General features: G+C 39.0%; 1 protein-coding gene across 1 annotated transcript; it reads right to left on the bottom strand.

Moving 5' to 3' along the window:
• Positions 1-1,215: 1,215 nt before the first annotated feature.
• On the bottom strand, positions 1,216-27,171 carry CHODL (chondrolectin). Its single transcript, XM_088160698.1, has 7 exons — positions 27,081-27,171; positions 12,272-12,584; positions 11,425-11,582; positions 7,667-7,714; positions 7,214-7,297; positions 5,809-5,911; positions 1,216-1,760 (listed from the first exon to the last, which is right to left on the bottom strand). The coding sequence occupies exons 1-7, from the start codon at positions 27,169-27,171 to the stop codon at positions 1,676-1,678; spliced, it is 882 nt and encodes a 293-aa protein (XP_088016824.1). The 3' UTR covers positions 1,216-1,675.

The following is a 27,171-nucleotide window of genomic DNA, read 5'->3' on the forward strand; positions in this document are numbered from 1 at the left end:
TTTTCTCACTGCAAAGGAAACTGAAGTTGGGGACTGAACAAAGTTCCTACTTATTTCCTACCTTAAAATATTAGATTAATATTATAAATAAATCTATAAAACCTATAGAATATTTTAAGTAGGAACAACAATACTTAATCTGAGCTACAGGAGTTTTCTTTGAAAAGGAACCAAAACCACTACATAAGAGCAGCTTTAAGATATTTCCAAAAGTGTTTCAGCAACTAATTGCACAATAAGTATTAATGGCACTGAACTTTCAAATATTTTTTCTGGATTCAGAAAAATTGAGACACATTTGTCTCTGAAGTGATGTGGTCAACACCAGCCAGCACAGTGCAGTCAGCCCTTCAGTTCTGCTTTTCTCAGTCTCTCCCCAGCAAAGACCCAGTGGTAGTTGGGAATCTGTGTTAAAGCCAGCAAGGTTGAACTCAGACTCTTGAACTCTTGCTGCAACAGCAGTAAAATCCCTTAACTTTTTGCTCTGACACCAGATTGCCACCAACAAATCGACAGGAGTGCTGCTGCCACCACCCTGAGCTGCTCCTAATGACTGGCACAACCATTCTTAAGGCACAGAAAGCTCTTAAGGAATCAAAGAGAATGGACATTAATGATGTTAATCATAACTCTAAAAGACAGCTTTAAATGCATCACAGTTACCTCTAAATCTATCCACCAATTAATATAATTAATGTGTTTCTAGATAATAGTCTGAGTAATGTTGGAATCAATCTATGAGTGCCACTTCCAAGAAAAAGCTTTTGTCTTCTTGTTCCAACATTATATTATTCCTAAGAAACTATTAGCTATATTTAAATGACCTTTAATGTCTTTTTTATGTAGACTTACTGAAACAGTAATTTTAGTCTTAAACTCTTGCCCACCGTGATTTTTTTTCTATCAGAAAAATATTTTATTCAAGTAACAACTAATAGCTGCCTTTAAAGGACACACCATTAATGAGGTATCAATTTTCAAGTTACTTGTATTGACCTTGGGCCAATATGACAAAAAGTTATAGTCATTCCCTGGCAAAATATATTCATCCTATGATAGCAAAGGACTTTGATAAATCCTTGAATTTTGCCACATCAGGTTGATGTCACAACACGGCGGCTGTTTCTGTCAGCAACCATGTTAATATTTAATAAAATAATATTTGTTCCCAAGGTTCAAAAACTGTGTTAAGTGTGCAAATAAATACTAAACAAATATTTTGTATCAAACTTTTATGCAAAGATAAATAATTGTTACACTGTAAAATTGTCAGTTCCATTTACTGTACATTGACTACAATACAATGCATGAGAGACTAAAAGAAACAGAGGAGGAGGTTTGTTTAACTACAAACAGTCTTAAAACTGACATACATTGTGGATATTTCCCCATAAAAACTTCAAATGCTCTGTTTGTTTCATTGCTCACAACTAGCTAACTTACATCTCTTAGCAAAATAAACACATACCCTTTATTTCGCATGGCATATTTTGTTACTGAATTAACAAACATTATATAAAAATGATCTGAACATTTGCCTCAAGGGGGAGCTTACAGTTCATTCTTGTAGATCCTGTGCATTTTCAAGCCATTCCAAGCTAATGTTCTTTGACGACATTATAATACAGCCTCACTGCAAAATGTTATTTTTGCTTTGTTTTCAGTCAGTAAATCGTTATACCTCCATGCTACTGTCCTTCCTAGGCGTCTTTGAAATCCATAGTGTGGACTGGTTTGGACTGGTTTTTGTTCTTCCTTTACTGAAAAATAAGAATATAGACTATTTTCAGTGCATGTGTGCCTTTGCAGTCCTGATTCAGCTCTGTGATCAGACCTGAGTGTTTCACCCCCAGATCTCAAGGCCACATTTGGTGCTTTCACACTGTGGGTTCCCCATCCACAGTGGCACTGTTACCAAAATTACCAGACCACCCTGCTTAGCAGTGCTGCTCCCAGGAACTGCATTGAATTGGCCTGTATGGTTTTTAATTTATTTTTTTTCCAGTTCCCATCCAACCACTCCCCTTATACAGAGAAATCTTTTCAGAGAAGGACTCAGATTGACCAAGGCTGGTGGGAGCTGAGCACTTCCCTAGTCTGGGGGGGACCAGAGCACACAAACCCCCCTAAATCCATGCCCAAGGTGCAGCCCACCCACCCCAGTGGGTACCACACCCCTGCCCACCCTGGGTACACCAACAGGGTCACCGTGCACCCCTGAGCCAGCAAGCCTCTTCCCTTCAGGGCTTGACCTGACCTCTAATGACGTGATGGCACATGAATCAGACTCCTAGCAATGAATGACTGGTAGAAAGCTTCCTTAGGGCTGGTTTTCAGTCAAAGCTGTCAATAGTTGGTTTTGTGTTTGGCATTTTTTTCAATTAAAAGTAAAACTGGTTCCAAAAAGTATTGCTCTGTAATAATGCTAAAGTGCTCACTCTGATTTTTCCAGGGAGCCCTGAGGCACACTGAAAGTTTATGGCAGTGTTGCCACATGGCTACAGGTGCCACAATACACCATCTTCCCTCACTTAGATTGGCAGGTGACAGTGCACTGCAGACTACTGAAACAGGAGCCACTTCAGCTGCATTTCAATGAAAATGCTTCAATCTCTGGGCAGAATATTTCACACTAATGGGTTTTTTTTCCCGATTGAATAAGAACCAGAGGAGGAGAAGCAGCCCTACATAACTCTGTAAGGTTGAAGCCTAAGAGTCCCAACAGTCCTATACATTCAGTTTTATGCCTTTCTTGGTGTGCAAGACAGTCTGAGTTGATTTAAAATGTACTTCGAGGGTGCTGAATGCTACAGTAGTTTTCAATCCCTCCAGACTTACCTCTGAAGTCCTACAAAGTAATGCATTATGTACCTGAGCCCATTGGAGTAATTGAAAAGACTCCCTTTGGCTTCAGTGGACTTTAGATCAGGCCACAATGCTATAAACAAAGCAATTTCAGCAAATCGAGTAGTTCCAGCGCTTCCCTCTTAAAGAAACGAAGTCACTACTTCCTTCCAGATTAACCCAGCAAAAACAATCATAAATTAATGATGAGAGGCTGTGAATGGAGAGTCCTTGCCACACAGCAGGAACAATTTCTAAATACCTTGGATCAGAACTTGAGCTGTATCAAATGAGCTTATCTTCAGCAAACCTACGCTGATTTTCACAGCTGGTTCAGGAAACGGATTTTAGTGACAAAGGTAAGATGCAATAAATAGCTCGAGCATATTGGTGTTTTGACCATCAAATGCAATCATAGAAACTGAAAAATATACCAGGTAGGAATTTAAACTTTCTGCAAGGCATTCAGATGATAATGGAGATGGGTCTTTGAAGCAGTTTCTCCTTGCTTCCCTGGAAGAAATGAAAGGGAGAGCATCTAAGCATGAATGAGCTGATCATTTCTGCTAGCTACAGGGACGAGGTGCTGCTTTGCCTTATTACTACCCTTCAAGAGCCCAATGCCAGGCAAAATTAGTCATGACCTTTCAAGCTAGGCATGTCCTGGTTGGCCATGGGTTGTGGCTTTCAGAGGAAAGGTCACCATGTTGTGGAAGCCTAAAAAAGAATGAGAAGTCAGGTTCATGTGGAAAGTTGGGGATCCCTCCTTCCCCAGCAGGACAGAATCCCTTTCCTAAAGATCTACAGTGTCTAGATGATCAGTCCAAATGATTGTCTCTTTTTTTGATTTGTTTTTTGCCCAAGAACAGCAGATTTGTGATAAACTAAAATGGTTTGCAAGGGAAGTCATGAGTGGAAATTGAAAATAGATAGGAAAATATTTTTTTAAAAATGAAGGGTTTTTTTAACAGATAAAATACTGGTGATAGTATTAATTTTTGGTGATATTTTTTTTGATTGGAATGATTTTTAAAAATGGTTTAATTTCTTTAATTAAATGTTTTGATGTAACTCAAAATGGACATTCTGGGAATAAAAAAAATTAAAAAAAAAATAAAAAAAAAAAAACAAACAAACAAAAAAGTGACCCCTTGATTTTTGTATCATTTCATCTATCAAACTAATCAGCTAACAGAAAAAAAGCAATCTTTCAAGGTGAATTTCCAATATCTGTGTCATGCAATTTTGACATCTTGGAAGTTCAGATGAATTACTTCTGGATGAACTGCTATAGCATCAAAGGCCTGATCAAAGCCCACTGAAGTCAACACTACTGTTTCTATTGATTTCAGTGGGCCATGAATCTCTCATTGCTTTCCCAGGAGTATTCAAGGGCTGAAACTTTTCTCAGAAGAGAAAAACCTGCCAGAAAAGGTACAAAGCTATACCATACTTACCAAGAAATCCAGGGCCACTGTAATAAGGGTTCCAGAGTACCATTACTATATAATTGCTATTGTTATACATATTACTCTTTTACTACTCGTTTTTGCTTTGAGCTTCCAGCCTTCTGCAGCCCCGGTGGTGAGGTTTATACATAAATTTCACAGGCTCATATTTGCCTGTCATAAGGCAGGTTGGAAAGAGTATATTTTCCTTCTCTTTGTAGAAAATGCATAAAATAAAAACACAATCAAGTTTGTTATGCAGACCTCATAACATCTGTTTTTTTATGGCTACTTGTTGCAATGAGGCATGGTACTAAGGAGTACTGCAAATATACACTCACTAGTACAGACAGAAACAGTCTTCACATTTAGAGTGTTTTCTCACCTGAAATAAGTTACTGCAGCTAAAAATCATAAGGAAAAATAAAGGCTAAAAAAAAAGAGGATTTTTAAAAATGTCTTAAAACAGTGGTATCATATTCCTTTTAGTTATTCCTGCTCTTCAAGAGGGACAACAGCTTATGAATCTGCTTATTACTCTTGATATTTTACCAAAATAGCATTTTTTTATAAAATATAGAGAAAAAATATATAAAAATATATTTCAGTTTACTCTTCTGGATTATATTAACTTGAAAACACTTCCTGAACTAAAGGATGAAAATTATATTTGAAAGTTTCAGAAATAGTAGTTTAGAAAAAAAAAAAAATTATGTGCTGTCACATCTTTATGTATCTATAGCATATTTTGAGAAAAATGAAAAGTCCAAAGAATTTTAAAGCATGAAGCAAAGTGCTTTGTATTTCAGAGGTTGAAATGTTTCCTTTTTGCATAAAAGTACATCTGCTTGATATCACAGCTATGAATGGATCTATTTATTTTATGCATCCTCTTTAGCATATACATGATGTAAAAAGGATATCACACTGGAGTGTGGCTCAAAGCAAGTTTTTGCTTTTAATTTTCAATTTCTGTGCTCCATGGCCCATCTGTTGTTTGTATGTTAGGTGCAACAGTGGAACAGGATTAAGCAGCTGCTGGCCCCTAGGTCTGTCCTTGGAACAAATTTCTACTTTAGGTTAGAAAGTGAATCCTTGGGTTCACCCTTGGGTGAAACAGATCAGTCCTTGGGTTCACCCTGTATCTGTGAGGGACCCCTCTTCTATTTCCCACAGCCCAGGTACTTTATATATGGTAATCACCATGAAAGAGGTGAAGTAATAGTGCTGACAGCAGCCCTGCCCACCAAGTAGTCTGCAAAGAGACTTTCTTCAGAAACAGGTGGAGTCCCAACAGCAGCATACTTTGAGACCTGGAATTATTTCAGTATGTTGTGGAAAAGCCTGAAGGTGAATGTTCAGCAATGACAGCTGTAAACTACTTGCATTTTAATAGATGAAAAGGCACTTATTTGCATATTTAGGGACAGATGTAAGCAGTCTTTCAGTAGGAAAAGCTTGCCAATGGAAATATGAATTCTGCATTATAAAACAACTATGGATGAGTATATTTTACCTTTTATGAAGCATCTGGAAACAGCAAGTCCCAAAAGCCACCAGTATCAACAGCAGTAGTGGTATAGTGGGTATTACAACATAAATTAAATTCGGAATTATACCTACAAGACAAAAGTTCTCATTAATGTCTCCCATGTTGAAATGCTTTTAACTGTATGAGTAAAAATCTGGAGTAAAATAACAGGAATACATTAACTTACACAAAAGAAGACATACATTCCTTCTATGGGAAGAGCTCCAAAGAGAACTCAGCAGTATCAAGAAAAAAGCAACACTTGAGTTATGTGCAAAATATATCTTAAGGTATTAAATTCTGATATTTTCCAATTTTGTAACTTAAAATTCAAGTATTTTAATGGAGTACATTTCACTGCCTAATTTTTTTGCAGTCCATTTTAACTGTAGACTCGGTTGTCTTGGTATGTGGATTCCCTGCCCCTGCAGGACCACAGGAGGAATGAGCCTGGCTCTCTCATCTTCCCTTTCCCCTTAAAAGACAAATATAGCCTCTCCTTCACTAATGAGGAAAGCTAAAGGCGCTCCTCTGCAGGTCCCTGCACAGAAGGAGTGGGAAATGGTACAGGCTGAGACTCTATTATCTGTCTGCAATAGAGGATGATGTCTGCAGCTTCCAGAGGGGTACTGTTTCCCCATAACTAATGCCCATGTTTTATACTAGTACATGTTTAATGTACAACCATTACCCTATTTTGAAAATATTTTTCTCTAGCAAGAATAAATGTGAATATTCAGGTTGTGTTTGAATTTTAGGGTCTTCGCACAGTTTGTATTAAATGGTGTCCTTGATTTCAAAGTACACTTCATAAAAATAATAATTTCCCTGGAGTTACAAATAATGGAAACACCAGTTAGGAAGCTGGCCTAATCCAGACAACCAGTGGGAGAACAAAGGACCCACTTTCCATAATCCCATGGTGCAATCCTATAAAATCCAGAGCCACTCCTTACATACGTTCATTCCTCGAACTAAAACCATGCTGCAACTCTTCCTGAGCCTCGGGACTCCATTCAGAAGATAAATTGCTGAATGAAGCAGCCAGGGGCATTGCAGAACCTGGGCAGTAAGTATCCACTTCCCAAATATCATGTGTCATCTCTACTGGGAATCTCAGCAAACTACTAAACTCCTCTTAGTATGTAGTTTTCCCAAAAATAGGGTACTTGGGGGAATTATGGACAATGGTGTTTATTCTAAGTTTGGTGAGGCAAGGAAATAATTTGTTTCCACAGCAACTAAGAGGGCTAAGACTCCTGAAATTTTCAGGGCACTTGGCAGGGAAACAGACTGTTTCCTCCTATTGACAAAAATGGAAACTGAAATGTTTACTTAGTTCCACTGTTAATATTTTTAGCAGACCATTACATTCATATGAACACATTACCTGTTTCAGTAGCAATAATATGATACTGATCTTCTGGTTTGCTTGTGTCATAAGGATTTCCTGCTGGCACTGTTGGAAAAATATCTGAAAAAGAGATCAGACACTTTAAGAAAATAGTAAAAAATATGGCCATTATGTTTTTAACTAAATTAATAGTAACTACATTTTAATTTATATTGGGAAAATGAACATTTTAATGATTTGTTAAATATACATGTAAACAAGATTTTATTACAAAATTGAAATTATATATGGAAGAAGAATTACAAGCAGTGTTATTCTGAACAACAGCCATATATTTGTAGCTGTTGGTCTCTGAAGAATTCATTTCTCCTATGTTCCAGTTCTTAACTGTGCCTGTTAAATTTGAGTAATTTTGGAGGTTCTTGTATGTTATCCTTATAATTATGTGGTTAGCAGTGCAATGGAATTTAACGTGTCAAAATTTCTTACCGTATTCTGGCTCTGCTCTGTCTCCTAATTCTTTTTCTAAGACATTATCTGTTAAATCAATATTTGAAATTGATTGTTGAAGAATGAAAAATGTGTGCATAATAAAACAGATGTTTCCATTTTTTTTCATGCAGTATCACAGAAATAGATACATTTCCCCAAACAATAATTGCTTAATTCTTCACCAAAGACTCTTTACAAACTAGTGTCAAATCACCTCTAGTTTATACTTTTTGGTCCTTAGAAGAAGGCTACACTTTAGTCTAATTTCAATTCTTGGTGGCCCCTGATTTAATGGCTGATGGTTAAAGGCTAAGCCTCTGAACATCCTAACTTCTTGTGCTGAATAAAGTGCCTAACATATCCAAAGCTTCATTTGTGCAGACAATTCTAAAACACTATAAGAAATTCTCTCTATCATAAGGTTATGCTAATTTAATAGTGCTATGAGACTACAGTTTTGGGTGTCTTGATAGATGCAAACTGCTGTGAGAAATCAAAACAGCAATAAAACCTACTAGATAAAGGCAATTATTTCACCTACTCTGGTAAAAAATAGCTACATTTGGCCTTATATAAGGAAAGATGCCAAGATACCCCAAAGAACTGAGCTGTTGTCTCTTGACAGCAGAAGAGGAGATGAGTTTTTAATTTGATTGCATAATCAAACCTACAGGAGCTGGACAGGAACTAAATGTGGTTGCAATTACCAACCTATAATTAAATTTAAGATTGCTGAATGATCAATACGATCCAAAGCCAGACTGAACATTGCAACAGTAAATGCTGTCAAGGGAAGGCTTGGAAAAATAAAAGTGTCTACCAGAAATGTAGTTGGTGCTTGAGCAAGGCTGCCTAATGAACACTGTCCTGGACTTGCTGATGATACAATTAGATGCAACTTCATCAAAGTCACCTACAACCTGCTTTGGCCTGTGGCTAGGATCACACACTCTATATTAAATACAGACAGGAGAGATGTGGAAAACAACATACTCAGATAACAAACTGAAATTCAATATGCATGTGGCACTTTGGTACTCCTGGTGAAGTGGATGTATTTTGCATTGCTAAGAGCTGACAGTGAACCCTTTACAGTGATTTGAGGGGGAGAAAAGGTCGTTTGTAAGTCTCACTTGGTTTGAGATAACAAATGCAATTTTCCTAAAAACATTGTTACTTTCTTCAGGCAGTGAAAATAATGTCATATATCTATTTATATACATTTTTGCATCTACTCCTTTCCTCCATGTGACAGAAAAATACATTTCTGGAGAATAGTCTGTTTTGCTAAAGAGCACAATTCCAACAGTTTGAAAAATAAATAGCTACAATTCAGCAGTACTGTATTTTGCTGCATAACAATGTCAGTACTAATAATAATCTACCTATACATTGTTTGCCTTGTATGCCTCATTATAAACTAATAACCCATTTCTACCTAGAGAAAGAAATATAAATGTATTTTCATTGTTACTGTTATCACTTCATTTTCGGAAAATCCAAAATACCTAGCATTTTTTCAGATGGTAAAAGCAATAGAAAAAACAATTCTTTACCATGTCTCAAAAAGAACAGTAAGTAATTCGCTATTACAGAATAATTATCTAATTTAAATTTGCTTACTTTTAAAGCTACAAAATACACCTGAAACCAAACCTTTTTAGTAAAGCCTGCAAATTCTGACATAAAAATGTTGGGGTTTTAACACCATAAAGCATTTTTATTTTGCTACATTATTTCAAAATAATTCGAACAGTTCTAAAAATGATAAAATTGCATATGTTGCATTTCCTTGAAGGACCTATGATGATTACTGATCATCATAAAGTAGTGATATTCACTAAAAATTTCAGATTCAGGGATGACAGTATACCAAAAAATGGTGATACATCAATTCTGCCAAATATTTAATATTTACTTGCAATAGCAATTGCCATTACTACCCTCATTAAGAGACCAGAACGTGAAAAAGTTATGTATCCACCAGGACTAGAGGAACAAAACAGCCTGGATCTCTACAGACAGACAGGTCTCTATCAAGACAGTGATTTTTGTTTGACCAGCAGAGTAAAGAAGGTAGGAAACTACAGAATTATATAGGTCAAACAGCTGCTGAGAGTAGGATTGCATAAAATCATAGAATGGTTTAAGTTAGAAAAGACCTTAAACAATAGGTTTTTTCCAACCCCCTGCAATGGGCAAGGACACCTTCCACTAGATCATGTTGCTCAGAGCCCCATCCAGCCTGGCCTTGAACATTCCCTGGGATGGGGCAGCCACAGCTTCTCTGGGCAACCTGTCCCAGGGTCTCACCACCCTTACAGTAAAGAATTTTTCCTAGTATCTAATCTACACCTACTCTCTGTGTGAAGCCATTTCCCCTTGTCCTGTCACTCCAGACCTTTGTAAATAGTCTCTCTCCATCTGTCCTGTGGGCCCCCTTCAGGTGCTGGAAGGCCACAATCAGGTCACCCCAGAGCCTTCTCTGTTCCAGGCAGAACAATCCCAGTTCTCTCAGCCTTTGCTCACAGCAGAGCTGCTCCATCCCTCTGATGCCCTCGGTGCCTGCTCTGGGCTGGCTCCAGCAGGTCCCTGTCCTTGCTGTGCTGGAGCCCAGAGCTGGATGCAGCCCTGCAGGTGGGGTCTGAGCAGAGCGGGGCAGAGGGGCAGAATCCCCTCCCTGCCCTGCTGCCCACGGGGCTCTGGATGCAGCCCAGCACTCGGGGGGTTCTGGGCTCCCAGAGCACACAGCTGGGGCATGTCCAGCCTCTCACCCACCAGCACCCCCAAATCCTTCTCCAGGGCTGCTCTGGATCTGTTCATGCCCAGCCTGGATTGGTACCAGGGGTTACCCTGACACAGGTGCAGCACCTTGGACTTCATCTTGTCAAACATCATGAGATTCCTATAGGCCACATCTTGAGTTTTGATTAATTTATAAATAAAATAAATCCATAATTTCGTATGCATTATGACTGTTAGCTTAGTTTTGAAAAACATACCAAAAATTGTTTGAAAATTTTTGCATGATCCTGCTAAAAAACACATTTTCATTTACTTTAAGTACCGCCAAGAGCAGAAAATGTTACAGGCTCAAACTGGAAAGTTTGCTTTTCACGTTCTTTCTGGTTTTGCACCTTTTTCTAGTTTATAGTTCACTTTTCCTCTATTGACATATACAGAACTTATGTCATGTCTGAAAGTACAGCCAAATTGCCTAAGATCTGTTTTTTCTGTCACCATCTCAACTAGCATGCATCTGCTTTTCATATCTCTAAGTCTACATGCATGAATACAGAAAATTTTTCATGCTCTTCTGGACTTCATTCTTCAAGCCATAACTTTTTGAAACAACCATCACACATAAGTTGGTATAAAATGGCAGAGCTGCAACTGCAAGGACAGCACAATATTTTTTACAGGAGGACTACCTAGAAAGTAGAAAAAGTACACTTAAAACGCTGTGTGAATTTAGGGAATTAATTAAATTAAAAAAAAAAAAAAACGAGAATGCATGATAGTGAAGCTAACTTTGAAATCACTCTTATTAGATATAAACACGTTTACTTAAATGTATTAAAAATGTATTTTAATAGTTGTTATTGGCATATCACCCCTTAATGCTAGCTCAGGCACACACCAAAGGAACCAGTACCACAGGCCAAAAGATACTTGAAGATTCCCTCAAAAACCAGGAGGCAATTGTCTTTCTGAGACAGTGTCCCACTGGTGAAATATAACTTCATTTTACCTACCTGGGGCATATTTGCAGATGAAATTGTGCTTCATGTTGCATCTATCATCATTCCATTGATAGAGGTATGGCCCTCCCAGACCAGGGTTTGCAGTTGGCTGATGATACATCACCACACAGGCTTCACTTCCACAGGAAGGCTCATCTGTGTACCAATTTCTAGTTTTTGTAGATAAACGTCACCAGGATGACAAAGAAAAGAGTTTGCATCAATGACGAAGTATCAACCCAAACAGTCCCATCCACTTTAAAGACATTCTGCATTTCCCACAACTCTTCTGTGAAAGCAGCTTAAGCTCCAAGCTGCACATCTCTGAATCTTAAAATTCTGCTCAAAACACCTCTGCAGAAATAATACCCTTCTGCTCTGCCTTCCTCCCTATTATACTCTTATCTGCCCCCTTGGCTCGACTTCTGTGAGTTGCTGCTACTCTGGTCTTTGGATTCCTCAGGAAGTTAAAGGCTTTTCAAAAAGGGTAGAAACAAAACAATTTATGCTAAGCACCTCACAGTTGTTTATTTGGTGGTTGGTTCCCTGATTTGAGGTGGCCAGAGCCTTGCAGAATTTACCTGTCTGCTTTCAGACCACACCTGAAAGATTCTATGTGTGGTAGAACAACATCCAAACATCATGCAGAGGCAAACTCTGTGGGTGGGAGCAAATAAATTTGTAGACTGAAGCCACAAAATGCCAACCAGTCGTAGGATTCAAAATTCAAAACCCCAATTGCCAGCTAGCCTTCATCTGGGGAAGTCAAGGGGAGATGCTACAAACTTCATGTCTTCAATCAAGGCTTGGCTGCCTTCCCTTCCATGAAACCTTCCCAAGCAGCAGTTTCACAACTCACCTGAATGGTGATGTGCTTCCATCAGCCCACTGGTAGAGGTCGGGACAAGCACTCGACGTGGCCAGTCCATCTCCACTTCTCCACAGCCCAATCCAGAAATCACCATCAGAAACCCCAGAGCCTGATTTCGTGAGGTTCTGCAGCATGTTTTCTATCAGCTGCTGCTCAGCTTCACTTTCCAAGCTCAGTAAAGCCCCACCATCGATCTCACAAGCCTGGCGAGCCTCCTGGAAGCCCACACGTCTAGACAAGTCCTGGAAATAGGCTAATTTGTAACATGAATGCTTGAAGGCACCATAGCACACCTTCTGGCCTGAAAAACAAAAGCATGGGACTGTTCAGAGTACAATAATGGACAGCAAAGATGCAAGAAAAGAATACAGCACACATGCTGGTGGAGGATGGGAGATTTTCGTCTGAGAAGATTCAGGGTGATAACACTGGCACCACTGAAATCCTTTGTTTTGCTTTAAATTTCAAAGAGCACAGAGTTCATGAGAACTCTATGCCATCTTGTGATGGCCTGTGAAGCTCTCCAAACCACTGAAGATTCCCAATAGGTTCTAAAAAAATATTCTGTACTTCAATGACTGTACCATCTGGCCTCTCTGTTATATCTGTTTGGAGGGTATTTCCTTGACTATTTCACACTAGTGGACCAACTTCACTTCTGTCGTGTAATCAGAGCTATTAATTTTTTTAAAAAAAGTTTCAAATTCACATGTTTAGTGGCAAGAAGGAGCTAGAAATTTTTGGATCTCCTAAGTAAACCTGGAGAGGAACTCATAGTCACTCTTCACTCCATTGTGCCTAAGTACAACCTGTAAAGGTCTACGACAGGAGAGAGTCTGCTCCTTGCAGTTCTTTGTCTGACAAAGACATATGTCTGTTTCCTAAAAAGGAAAAATAATTATAATTTTCCACTACTAAGACACTCTAGCATTTATTCAAAATATACAAGATGAGGAATTAACACTCACTTATCAGCCACAAGTCTGAACTACAGTATGTTTATTTAGGGACAAGAGAAGGCTTCTAAATATAATAATCTCTTAAGCAAAAACAAAATCAAGTTTTTCCAGTATAGAAATTTATCATTGGAGAAGAAAAGTAGGAAAATTTACCTTGTTAAGAATGACTGAAGGATACTAAAGTTACAAAATCAGGCATTATCTAGACTGTTTGGAAATCAACATTATTTTACTGGAAAATTTGACAATCACACAACATGTCGAGCTAAAAGGGATCATTGAGAACCATGGAGTCCAACTCCCAGCCCTGTGAGAAACAGCCCAGGAGTCATACCATGTGTCTGAGAGTGCTGTCCAAATGTTTCTTGAGCTCTGTCAGGTTTGGTGCTGTGACCTCCCTGGGGAGCCTGTTCCAGTGCCCAGCCACTCTCTGGGTGAAGAACATTTTCCTAATATCCAACCTAAACCTCCCCTGACACAGCTTCAGGTCATTCCCTCAAGTCCTGTCACTGGTCACCAGAGAGAAGAGATCATAGCTCTCCTTTGGGCACTCTTTTTTCATATTGAGGCACCCAAAATTGCTCACAGCACTTGAGGTAAAGCCACACTGGCACAAAGTACAGTAGTTTATTGCACTATATAAGATTTGCATTTGAAATTCTTGTATTTAATCTCACTTTTGAGCAAACCCAGATATGTGACTCATATAAATAACACTTGAACAAGATTTATCCTGTTTCACCTTAAAAAAAATTAATTTGTCACTGAGAAATAACAACATCCTCACATAACTTCAGCTATATTTAAGTTTTCCCAGGCAATGTTTTTCTACACACAAAGAGCAAACATGCAGGTAAACAAAAAGCCTTAAAAGCTACAATAAAGTTCATACTTTTTGCATTAGCATTGCTTCGTTTTCATATTTAATAATAGGATACTTCCAATAGCAGATAGCACAAGGTCTAGGATAAAGACATCTCTCTATTTGCACAAAGCATAGTTTCAAGTTTTTGCAGAGGATAAGCAGATTTTATCAAAGATGCATTAATATAGGAATGGAAAAACAGGATCAGCTCTTGACTTTTAATTAAATCTAAAATAATTCTTATTTTTTAGGATCATTTCTGTTGTAGAAAGCTAAATTACAGGGGCAGTAGGGATATACTATTCTTAACTTTCCAGGGTTTCCTACAATTTTTGTAATCTTTCTAGGAAAAAAAAAACAAACTCTGAAACTTTCATTATATAATACCCATTAAAGTTCATCTGGAGAAGGACTACCAGGAAAAAAAATATCTTTTTAATCTCATTCTTACCTTGGCAGACAGACTTCTAAAAATTTAGTTGTTTATCAGTAATTAATCTACCAAAATAACACAGGAACATGAACAGTCTAAAAAAAGGACAAGCTTGTGGCGCAGATACGGAAAAAGCCAGGCTCCAAGATCAGATAGAGAGTGCCAATTTTGACTTTCTCTGATAGTGTCCTGACGACAATATATGCTCCAATTTCCTCCTGATGTTTCCCTTATTCATATAAGTTAGGAGCCTTGCTCTCAATAAATGTAGCAAGGGCCATAGTCCTAGCTGGGCAAGGGTGCTGAAGAAGCAAGGGACAGACCCTTTAAAAGAGTTGTATATGAAATTATGGGATTCTTCCTAGACTTCTTTGAACAAAAGAACTACTACTATCGAAGTAGCAAAGTGATGAGTCTAAATGTTGTAAAGTGGGAAGTGCAAGGATGAAAGCTGCATGTGAAATCCCAGCTCATTCCCTTCCTCTACAATGCTGAAATTCCAATTTTGCTAACGTGATCAATTTTCCCCAGCTCTGTCTCAGTGACAGGCCAGAGTGCACAGGGAAGGAGGAGCTGATCAGCATTCTGACCCTCACTGCTGGGTGAGTGACAGTGGCTTATTGCCAGAGTACACATGTGTACATAACAGCACAAACATCCAAAGCCTAGCACTGAATTATGCAGGACACTAATCACTTCCAAAAGTGACCACGCTTTTCCCTGTAGCTGAAGACTGGATTCAAAGTACATGCAAATTTAGGAAGAGTGTTTTGTCCACTGCCTTGCTCTTTTTATTTTCCCAGACAATCTTTGAAATAAATTCTTCCATGCTTCCTTTCATTCTGTGCACATACTTCTCCTTGACATCAAGTAGTAAGTTATGAGCAAATTCAGGTGTCAAAGTACCCCGGTCACAATTTCAGTCATGCAGGAATGTTCAACCAACTGTGATGAGCAGGCTGACCACTATGGATCATAATTCCTGCACTGCTCCTCCCTCTCATGGGAAAATAGCTAACTTTGCCTTTATAACACACAATCCACTCCCCATCTCTGCACGTTTCTCAGGTGGCTGAGGTGCTCCCCTTACTCCCTGTTCTCATGCACAGCCTCTGCTCTTCTGTGACTCTCCCAAAACCTGAGCCAAACCTTCTAGCAGAAGAAATGGATCCTTGCTGGCTACCAAACTCAGCTTTCTCAGGATGCTCACCTGCCAGTCAGCTGCTGCATGGATGGAGACTCCAGTAGAATCAGAGAATCTTTTAGGCTGGCAAAGACCTTGAAGACCACCGAGTCATAGCAAGTGCTGTTTCTGACCTGCTCCAAGGCTTGTATGCACAAGCTGTGCTGCATTCTTGTCCAACACAGAGGTTGTATCAATGCTCAGCTCCATCATCCACACCAAGGAAACCAGGTGGGGCTGTATGGAGCAGAGCGAGGAGGATGACAAGCATTTGTGATGCACAATGGAAAAGAGCTACTGCAGCCCCTAACACGTGCCCAGCTTGCCACCATCGTGCACTCAAGACCCTGTTGGAGCCATCAGAATACAGATGTGAAGGCCCAATTTCTACCCAAGGGTTTATCTGACAGGGTTTCCAAGTTAAAATCTCGAAGCTTTGTGGCAGACATTTTCTTTCCTCCCTTAAACTGACATGAATAATTTTTAAGGATACTTTTGTTATTGCAGACTTTTGGGCAGGGTTAAGTAACTCTAAAATCAAATTTTATAAAGTGAAAGAATTGAACAAATGAAAATTCGCATGAAAGCCAACTCCTAAATTACTGCTCTTTCATTTATTGCTCTCTACCTGTGGCCAGAAAAAAGAAATTTCCTCCTTACAGGCTGATCATTTCTGCAAGAATATACCTCCAGAAGCCAACAGAGAAAACAGCAAGAAACAAAGAAGTAATTGACATTAAGACCTGTAGACCCAAATAGTGTGAATTAAGTGTGTGAGGCAGAGAAGTAAGCTTTCTGAAAGAAGCTGTGAATTTCTCTTGTTCTAGTTAATTTAATCCCTGTGTTTAGGCAGTGACCTACTCGGAATCTTTTCTTTCTTCTTTTGAAGCGGACTTTGAACCGGTTCCACTACAGCAGATAAATGTGTTAATGGAAATCTGCAGTTTTGCCTTAATAGCTGGCAAATCAGTTGACATTTTAGTGCTCTTCTCGGAACACATTGAGATGTCAGGTTTTAAAGCTTCATTTTTTCTCTCTACTACTAATTTCTGAACTACAAAGCAGAAATAATTTACCACTGAAAAATGACAGAATGGACCACATTGTACAAGAGACAAGATAAGTATGGAAATACCAACTATATGCTATTTTACCTTATTCTAACATCTTCCAGCAGACTCCACAGTTAGTTCTAAAGAAACATTTTGCTATTTCAGCTGCATAAATTGAGTTCCAATTTTTCTGTCACAATTAAATAGAAACTAGATTTGTAAGCAAGACTATTAGAATGAATCGTGCTAAGATACATGCAACGTGAATAACTCTTTTTTTTCTTTTGGTCTCATCATCCCATTAGCTGATGAAAACAAGTGAACACTATTTTCTCCAGAAAGTGCTAGCTACTATTTCTATCCATATGGATCAGTTTTCATCTTTGGATGTTTCACAGAAGGTCCATAGTAGAATGTTTCGACAATAGCCTCAGAACAAAAATATTTTTAAACTAGATTACTCATTAAAATGTTTCTGCAGATAATTGTACAGGGGAAAAAATTTCCTTCAAGGAAAAAAAAAAAAAGCAAATTGCAGCCTGTTATTTCAATCAGTTATATCTCCATTATGTTTTAACAATCATGCTTCATTAAACAAATAATAGGTTTCTTGATTTCTGTCATGACAGAAGTTATAGCAAAGTGTCATTCGGAAGCAAAATTGCTGATAAAATACCCAGATCAAAGACTCCTCTCCCTAAGAGCATCAGGCTTCTTACTAAACTAAACCCCCCAGACCCATGAGGGGCACAAGGGTCATTTTAAGTGACACACCTCACTTAGCTGGAATCTTTGAAGAAGCCAGATAGAAGATAAGCTCCCTGCTGATAAATCCCATTCCTCTTCCTCTTGAGCTTTACAAGCTAACCTCTAACCCAGGTTATCCTGGATTAGCATCCATTAGCACCCACCTAGATGAGGTCAGCCACTGCATGTGCACAGCATATATGAAGAGAGACAAAAATGAATGCACAGAGCCTGATGCACTAAACTCCATTATGTTCTTGTATTTTGACTTTTTCTTCTTCCCAAGGCAATGGATTCAGCAGAAAACACAGAAGACTACTAGGTAAAAAGCAGTATGAAATATTTAACATTTACCAGAAAAGTGTGAGCCTGATGGAGACCTCTAAAAACAAAGTGACAAAAACACAATGACTTAAGTGAAAGTAATAATGATATAGCAAAATAGAAAGCTATGGTAAATAACCAGAATATTCTCTGCCTCTGTTATGAAGACTAGTCTTGGTCCTGAACTGGCATGAGCACATCCTCAGGGATGACTAACCAGCATGTTGGACACTAGGTGCAATTTGTTTTTACCTGCCCACATGTCACAGGACACTCCACACCAAGCCCCAGTGATGCACTCCAGATTGTGGCCAGTAAGAGACTAAGTGGTAATAAATTTTCCTAATCACATTTTCTTTCAAAGCTGATGCATCTTGTCAGATGGTCTTTGTATCATCCAGTCAGATTTTGACTGGGTTCAGCAGCTGGTCATATTTTGCTATATTACATTACTGCTGTTGATGTTTTACTGCATCATATTTGTGTCCATTCACCAAATATAATTCTTTTATGATTCATATTACTTTATTTTAAAAAAGCTGTGATAACATTTCATAATTACATTCTGTCTGCATTTATGATTAAAGCAAGTTTCCATCTTCTCTCCCAAAGCTTGTAACACTGAAAACACATCATTCTCTAGCTGAGTCAGTGTTCAAACTAGTGATGTTTCTCAGCTCATAGTCCCGAGCAGATTAAGGAATTTCATGTGCTCATAAATTTGACATTCAAATAAAACCTGCTGTACAGATCACATGTCAGCCTATATCTGTACTGATCTTCATGGCCATCTTTTCCATACCTTAGTTGTTACTTTTTCCTAATAACCAAACCTTCTGAGAGAAGAGAAAATCATTACTGATTTATTCTGGATTAGAGATTATGCCTAAATTGTTATCACACAGTTTTTTCTTAAGTGATTTCCCAGGGTGAAAAATCTTCAAAGGTTCCAGGTCACTTTTAACGTGAAAAAAACCTCTGTGGGCCACATTTGCCTACCCAGTAGCTGTGCTTCAGGCAGACAGTTTGCATGCATCATATCAGAGTCATGGGCAGGTCTAAGGTGGCAGATGGAGGCTGCCCTTACCTCATATGCAAAACTCATCTATCACCCATTCTTAAAATACTTCTTGTAATGGAGTATCTTTCTTGCTAAATTCTTGGGCAGGTAGAAGTTATAGATGCATTTACAGCTGCCAAATCTAAAACGATAAATAGGATTTTTTTCTATTCTCTCTCAAACACAGGCCACATAATGTACCTTTAGCCATTAACCATCCCATATCTTGTGAATCAGCAAAGATGATGCAAGAGGTCCTCAGACACCAGGCAAATAGTTGTCTCTAAGATTAACGCAACTTTTGCAAAGAAAAAATACAGGGATGATAAAGTTTTAAGTAAAATCAAATTACTGTATTATTCAGTTTATGCGGAGATTTAGTACAGCTACACAAGATGCATTTGCCCTGTCCCGATCTTTATTTTTTCTTTTGCCAGGAAAAGTGTTTTTCAGTACATTTATTGCTGAAAATAGGGTTTCACCTGTATTTTAGCCTTTAACAGTTCAGTTATTGCATTTCTAAACACCTTTGGGGACAGGGAGTAGGCTTATTTCTGAATGACAACTTCCTCAATAGACCTATAATAGCTACACCTTAAAAAAAACCAAGCAGTCAAAAAGCAGACAGTGCAAAGGAGCACCTGGCAATGCTCATTAGCATAATAGATGCTACTCATTCCTAACACCTGGATTTTGCCATAACCTGAACACAAGTGCAATTAAAATTGTATCGGAGACCTTCCCTGCACAATGCAGCAAGACTTCTGGTCACAAAAATTGGTAGTTAAGAGTACATATATGACCCCTTATGACAAATATTGATCTAAGCAGGTTATTTTTGGGGAGGTTTGTCAAAGCCTGTGTGTTCAGAGCCTGCACTGTTCTAGGTCTTGAGAGGATGCAAAAGGACTCTTTGTCCTGCAAAATATTCTTCATTGTGCTGAATAAATTGCTGGGAGAATTGTCTTTTTCGCAGCAGATTAAAAGTTTGTCTGGATTTTCAAAATCCCTGATGTGATGCTTCAAGCCTGTTCTTGATGTACTGGGAACTGGAATACCAGCCTGCATGAAAGCTGCCATCTTCACACAGTAATGATAGGCTTATTCACCCATTTCCCAAAGAAAACAACACAAATTTATTTCTTATACTTAGGTTCTCAATCCTGGTGCACAAAGGAGGTTAGTGCACCAAGGGCCATTGATAACAGGGCTGTAAAGAAGTAGCTTGATGTCTAAATCTCATTAGAAGCTAATCAACACTTCACTCTCCATAGTTACCATTGCAGGAAAACATACGATTACAATTATGTGAATCGATACAGGGTAAGTGTCTTCAACTGGAAAATTAATATCCATTTTTATGAAAATGTTTTAGTCACTGATTCAGGTCATAACTCAGCATCAAAAAAAAAAAAAAAAAATCTATAAATTATTTCCCAAAAAGTATTTTTTTCCCCCCCCAGGTCAAATCATTAAAGCCCTGACAGCTTTCCTTTCTCCTAAGTGAAACATACCTTCATTTTGGCATTGGCTCTGGTTTCAGCTATCTAACACATCATAAATTTAAAGCATGAGATCCATTTAGCTTTTCCTGTAATAACTACTTTCCTTTCTTCTGATCATGTGAACTTTACAGGTGTATATCACAGGGCTGGCCATGGCAGTCAGCCACTTCCTTCTCTAAGGGGCCAGCTCACAGCTGTGCTGTCCTGTGGGTCTACAAAAAGTGACAACGTAGCTGATAAAACAACCCCCTAAAGCTGCCAATTGCCTTCCCTTTTTTAAGGAAAAACTTGGACACAATCAGGCCAATGATAACACCCAAGTGTTGATGGCATCTATTTGAACCTACTCAAAACAAGAGGAAATACAGTGTGTTGGAAAGATCTACATATCTACAAGTCTGCTCTGGTATGTGGATTATTTTACCCAGAAATTTAAAACCTCAGAAAAACAAAAAAACAAACAAAACACCTACTTACTACTGAAGCTGTTAACAGTGGGTTTCTTTGGGGTTTTTTAAATTCTTATAAATACAGTAACACATCAGTTAATTTTTATAAACACAGTATCACAAATTTTTATATATCATAGCCTAAAGACACACTAAGTACTCCACAATTTCAGCTGTTAATTAAAAAAGCATAAACACAAACAAGACTGGCTCAGAGAAGCTATGCCTGCCCCATGCCTAGAAATTTTCAAAGTCAGGTTGGATGGGGCTCTGAGCAACCTGATCTAGTGGAAGGTGTCCCTGCCCATGGTTGGGGGCTGGAATGAGATTATCTTTAAGGTCCCTTCCAACCCAAATAATTCTGTGATTCAAATTAAGTCTACTCATCAATAGTTTTTTGTGTAGTCATGAAGCCCAGAACAGAATTCACAGAAACTTTAAAGAAATACCATGGTAGCTAAGAAACTGTTGTTAACTTGCTGTGGAACAGACATAATACACAAAAATTGCAGTCTGAATGCCTTAAGTATTTGTGCCAGCCTAAGAGAGCCGGGAATACTTTGTTTCTCCTATCCTAAACCAGTAGACATTTTCACAAATACCCAATTTTATACTCTTCAGTAGGTTCCCTCAATATGTTTTCTGCTAGGCATAAGTGTGAGAACTTTTGACAGTTTCTGCTGATGGCTTATCCCTTATTGTTGCCTCTAGAAGGAAATAGTTCATGACCCTTTGGTCATAGAATCACTGAGTATCAGTCACTTGGAAGAGACCCCCCAAGGATCATCAAGTCCAACTCCTGGCCCTGAGCAGGACCACCCCCAAGAACTCCACAATTTGCCCAAAAGTGTTGACCAACTCTTCTTGAGTTAGTTCTTCTGCCAGGTTTGGTGCTGTGACCACTTCCCTGTGGAGCCTGTTCCAGTGCCCAGACACTCTCTGGGTGAAAAACCTTTTCTTGCTATTCAACATTCATCCACCCTAAGTCAATTAAATGAAGAAAAAAGGAGGAGAGAGAAGATATACTCCTCAATTACTTTTCATAGCAAGCATCATCCATTCTCAGTAATTTTCAGCAAAATTTGCAAGTCTTTTTTCCAAGTAGGTATATTTTCATGAATTTGTTACCAAAGTATTTGCAACAGATTTAGGTAATACATATGGATGCAAATTATATTAATTTCCTCAGTTTAAGAGCTTCCTAGAGTGTAACACCCTTCATGCATTTCAGAACAGGTGTGTAGAGTGGGTTTTTTTGTGGCAGTTCCACAATTAAAAGAGAAAGCAACAAGCAAAGCCTTGTTCATTCACTTGCTCCCAAGAAAGTGGGAAAAGCCAATCCACATGGAATCCTAAAACTGGTGACAGTTCACTTAAGGCAAAAATTGAGGGGAAGTTTGAAGGGAGGAGAAATCTATTAAAGTACTCTAAAGGATAATTTGCACTAAGAAAATGCAGAGGTAAAGCATCCCTGGTTAATTCACATTACATGTAGTCCTTGAGATGCAGTGTGGGATTCATCTCACCAAACTTTAGCTCTTCCCAAAAACCTGTCCATATCTAAACAGGCTCACTGACCTCACTGGATAGACAACTGAACAAAACAAACACAGACCAGTATCTGTTAGCACAAATTTGCAATATATTCAAAATCCAAATTTAAATTAAATTAATCCCACTCTTTAAACAGCAACTTTTTCTTTCCCTCCTTATAAAGTGAGCCTAGAGTCATTAGCTGGATACTGCAGCTACATTCAGATTTGCTTAAAGCCATGCCAATTTTTTAATTAGAACTCATTATTTCTTAGGATTGCTTGGAACTGAAGGTCCCACTGCTTGTCAGTGATGGGAGTAGAGACTCAACAAGCAAGAGACTCAACTTCAACTAGTGAGTGACCACTAAGAGTATGAGATTAGAGTGTAGCAATTACTATCAAAGGATTGTTTCTTCTTACCTATTGTACATTAGCACCTACCATCTTTTCTGATCCATCAGAGATTTGCAAAGAGAAAGCCATTATGAGAATTAGTTTCATAAAAATAATGTTGTATAGAACCTTTTATGACCCAAAGCATGCTCCCTGAAAACATCTTACAATTGAGAAGCTTGATCTACAGAGGATGAGACCTGAACTACACAGTTAAAATCAAGGTACAGAACACAAGTTCAACCAGGGAAGAGACCAGACTTCATTCTCTGGGAGCAAGAAAAGCTATTTAAAAGCAAGCAGATTGTCCATACCATTCCACATGGTTTTTACCGTAGCTCCCTCCATGGTAGGTGTTTCCTCTTGGGCTCTTTAGCCAAGTGTTATTCTGGGACTTGAGTCCCATGAATCATGAGTTTAGGCTTTGCAATGCCTTTTTATTTTTGAACAAAATGCTGTGAGCAAAAATTTGTATTACTGGGAAAGCAGCATGGTGGTTTGAGACACATCACTAGGATTTTCCATGTCTCTTTCCTTATCCCTGAACAGAACTGCAACCTGGCCAACCTGCACAACTCGCACCTAGGAGAAAGATAAGCTTTACAGGGTTGACAAAGGGGGATCACCTTTAATACAGAAATCTGACTCTTGAAACTGATTTAAGTACTTGAGTATTTCTGTCCTGCTACAGAAGGACTCCTCTGCCATCAGAGGTCTCATCAAAACTGGGTTCTCATTCTACAGGGTATTGTGGAACTTCTTGGCTTGTGGCAAGGTGTCTTTAGTAGAAACATGTATTATATCCAAAACTCATCACATTCCACTTTAAGAGCCTAGCTCATTGATTTGCCCCCAAGAAGATAGTGCTCAGTACAGCTGGATAAAGAGAGGAAATGATAAAGGAGTCCATGGGAATTCAATGCCCAGCTTCTCCTGAACTTCTCCAAGTCTCAGCTTTAGTGATTACTGAGACCTCCAACAGAGCAAAAGGAACTTATACTATCTAGGCATGCCTATCCAGGAAAAGCTTTTCTAGTACAGAATTAAATTCTGGATATTTCCAACAAAAGGTCTTCAAAACACAGCTGTTGCACATGTAGATGAGATGGCAGTATTTTTATCTTCTCAAATTCTGAGCTGCAAATATATCTTGAATTTGCAGTTTACATACGCAAAAAATTCCACAACTTTACAGTAGAAGGCTTCATCTAGAGAAAACACACTTTGACAGACAAAACTCGGGTTTTATAAGCAGGCCAAGCAAAATCAATTAAATTAAATTATGCATCTTTTGAGAAAGGGTTTGTTATCTCTAGTTAATCCAGTACCCATGAAGATACTGCTTTAATTCTCTTACTTTTCAGTACTTTATGTAGGACTCAAATCTGACCATAAGCCTTGTGAACTAATATATCACTTCCTTAAAGGCATCTGAAGCAACAAAATCTATAGTTTAGGGGCAACTCTGGTAGTTTCCTGCCCCACCAAGTGTTTTTCCTCATTTAGTGTTTTATATATCCAAGTACTTATGCACCATAATAGATACATACTGCTTTAAAATACTACATCACTATTTAATCTGCTATTGATGCACAACAATAGCAAAGAGCAAAACTTTAAAAGCTGTAGAAATACAACTAGGCAAACAGCAGTCATTAAGCTATAATATCTATGATTAATACATAGGCTGTTAAATGATTAGTAATAAGATTAGCTTGCATCTCTCCCGCCCAATAGATACTTAAAGTAATTGCATCTTTGCAAACTGCATTATCATCACTTCATGTTCTTTATGATGTCATGGAGCAGCAAGGCAGACTCAGCACTTTCTCCTGAGCCTGCTTTGGGCTTTTTTCCTATAGGAATCAATTTTCTGGCAACATTAGATAGTTCAATATGGAGGCTGTGAGCACTGCTCACAAAGCCTCTGTCTAGCTATATTAAAAATTAAAAAGCATTTTGGGTCACTGTTAAAAACTTCCCAAATCAAAGATGGCAAAGAAACAACATCAAAATATGAATCGTTTGATACCAACAATAGTTTTAATTATACCCTAGGAAAACTAGCTTGCTTGGAAAAAGTATCAGAAACCCTTTACTTAAATAAATAGAATTTCAAAAAGGCAGAGAAGGCCTTTCTTTCTCTGTCCTCTTGACACTGTGATCAAAATGGTAGCAAATTTGCAATTATTGCTAGGTCTGCTGCAAATTTACTGCATTCAATGGGATTCTTTCCACAAGATCCAACCAGCACTCAAGCAGTCACAAACAGCTTAGGTGAGTGATAGGAACTGCGTATTTATTTGGAATGAGAGCAGTGAAATTTCCTACTACACCAGATTATTAATCATTACTGGTATAAATAATTAATTTATAAAGCATAAATAAACAATTTATTTTAAGAATAAGTCTGTTTAAGATATACTTATGATTTCAAACATAAGCTTGCTTAAATCCAAACTGCTGGTTCTTATACAAGAGAGAAGCAGGCTAGGTGGGAGTCAGGTGACAGCACACACTGCCCAATTATTCAGTGGTACTATTTCTTGCCTGAAATAATGTCAACTACTGCTAGTACTACACCTATCCATGTGCCAGAATCCGGGTGTGGTCCTTGAGAGAAAGAAAAGGGAGGAAAAAAGTTTTTCCAGTACATATCTGCAATCAGCATAAATAAATCAATGTGGTTGTTCTTGTCTAGGAAACCTTTATCTAGTGAATACAACTCCAACAAATAAACTAATAGCACATAAAGGATTCTCACTGTAACAGCGTTTCAAACCCTCTCCTGCATTCTACCAGACAAGAATTATCAGCATAATACTTATAATAATACAAAATGCTTCAGGTAAACATGAGGCAGAGTCTGTGTCCTCTCAAAACCCCCAAAGCCTTTTGTGTGTCTAGGAACAGTTTGACAAAGCAGTACACACATATCACACACGGCTTTAAAAGCTGGACCTCAGTTTCCTATGTAAAGACAGAAGCTGCAGCTAGAAGATTAAAGAACTGGGATTCCCCAGCCACCCATGGATTCCTGCACTGAGACTGCTAATGCCAAACACATCCCATAGATAATCTCCACTATTCCTTAAAAACAACAGTGTTACATAGCAGTCATATAAATTGTAACACTTAGAGCTTTGATGTATCATATAAACCAGAATAATTCACAGTGCAACAGAGGTAGATGAAATACTTCAGGTTGCTGTTGAGGAAAACAAGCTTTTTTTTCAAAGTGTTGGAAGTACTGCAACTTAGCTATCGTTTTCTGTTTTACCAAAAGCTCAGCAACTCATGTCAGCAGCAGCATTAGAATATGCTTCAAATAAAGCATGATCAAAATGGTCCAGTGACTATCCTCCTTCAGCAACTAAGAAAGTTATCTGAATTCAGCAATCAAATGTTTGCAACGAAAAAACAACCTACAAAAAAGTTTCGTTGATATGTTACTGTTACAGACTCTGAAACAATACTACACAGATAATCTGCATTGTTCTGGGGACAGTTTATAAAGAGACACGTTCCTACCCACACATACACACACAACTTGTTAACAAGCAGAGTGGAGTGTGTAAATCTTTGTTTCCAGGCAAACGCATGGATGCATAGGCACATGCAACACACCTCTGAGAGCCTGTCAGCTTTAGTCTGGAGGGTCTGAACCAAAGTAAGCTTAAAAGGGTTTTTTTCATTAAATTTAGCAGTTTCTGAGCATATGCACCTATATACTGCAAGCACACAGTGGGAGTCTACAGCTCTGAAATCAAACCTAAGCTCCAATGTTAGATACAGATTTCTAAACTACTGTCTTCTTTTCAGTTTTGAGAGCTATGGATGCCCCCCCACACAACAAAACTATTTGTGCGACACGCTCTTAAAAGTTTGTCCTCCTAACGCTACCGCAGACAAAGAAGAAACACCCCTGTCCAGCTGCCAACAAAACTCAGCGCACAGACGCTCCTCGGGAAGACGCTCGCTCCTCTTAAACAATTGGAACGCAGCCGGCAATCACCCATCTCTAAGAAGCCGGGGCAGGACAGGAGCTCAGGCTGCCTCGGGAGCCCGCAGCTCCCGTCCCGGCGGGATGCGCAGCTTCCAGCACCGCGCCATCCCCGCAGCATCCCCGCTCCTCCGCGGGGCAGGTGCGCCCGGGAGCCGCTCCCAGAGCCGACGTGCGGGTGGTTCGGCCAGCGGGGTCTGTCCCAGGTGTGTCCCAGGTGTGTCCCGGGTCTGTCCCGGGTCCGCCCGCGCCGCTCCCGGAGCGCTGCGCTCCCGCACCGCGCACTCACCGCTGAGGACGCGCCCGGCGAGCGCCCCGGGCCCGCACAGCACCGCGGCCGCCAGCACGGCCGCCAGCCCCAGCCCTCCTCCGGCCCCCAT

The sequence above is a fragment of the Sturnus vulgaris genome, chromosome 2, assembly GCF_052056855.1.
Source record: "Sturnus vulgaris isolate bStuVul1 chromosome 2, bStuVul1.hap1, whole genome shotgun sequence".
In the NCBI taxonomy this organism is placed as follows: domain Eukaryota; kingdom Metazoa; phylum Chordata; class Aves; order Passeriformes; family Sturnidae; genus Sturnus; species Sturnus vulgaris.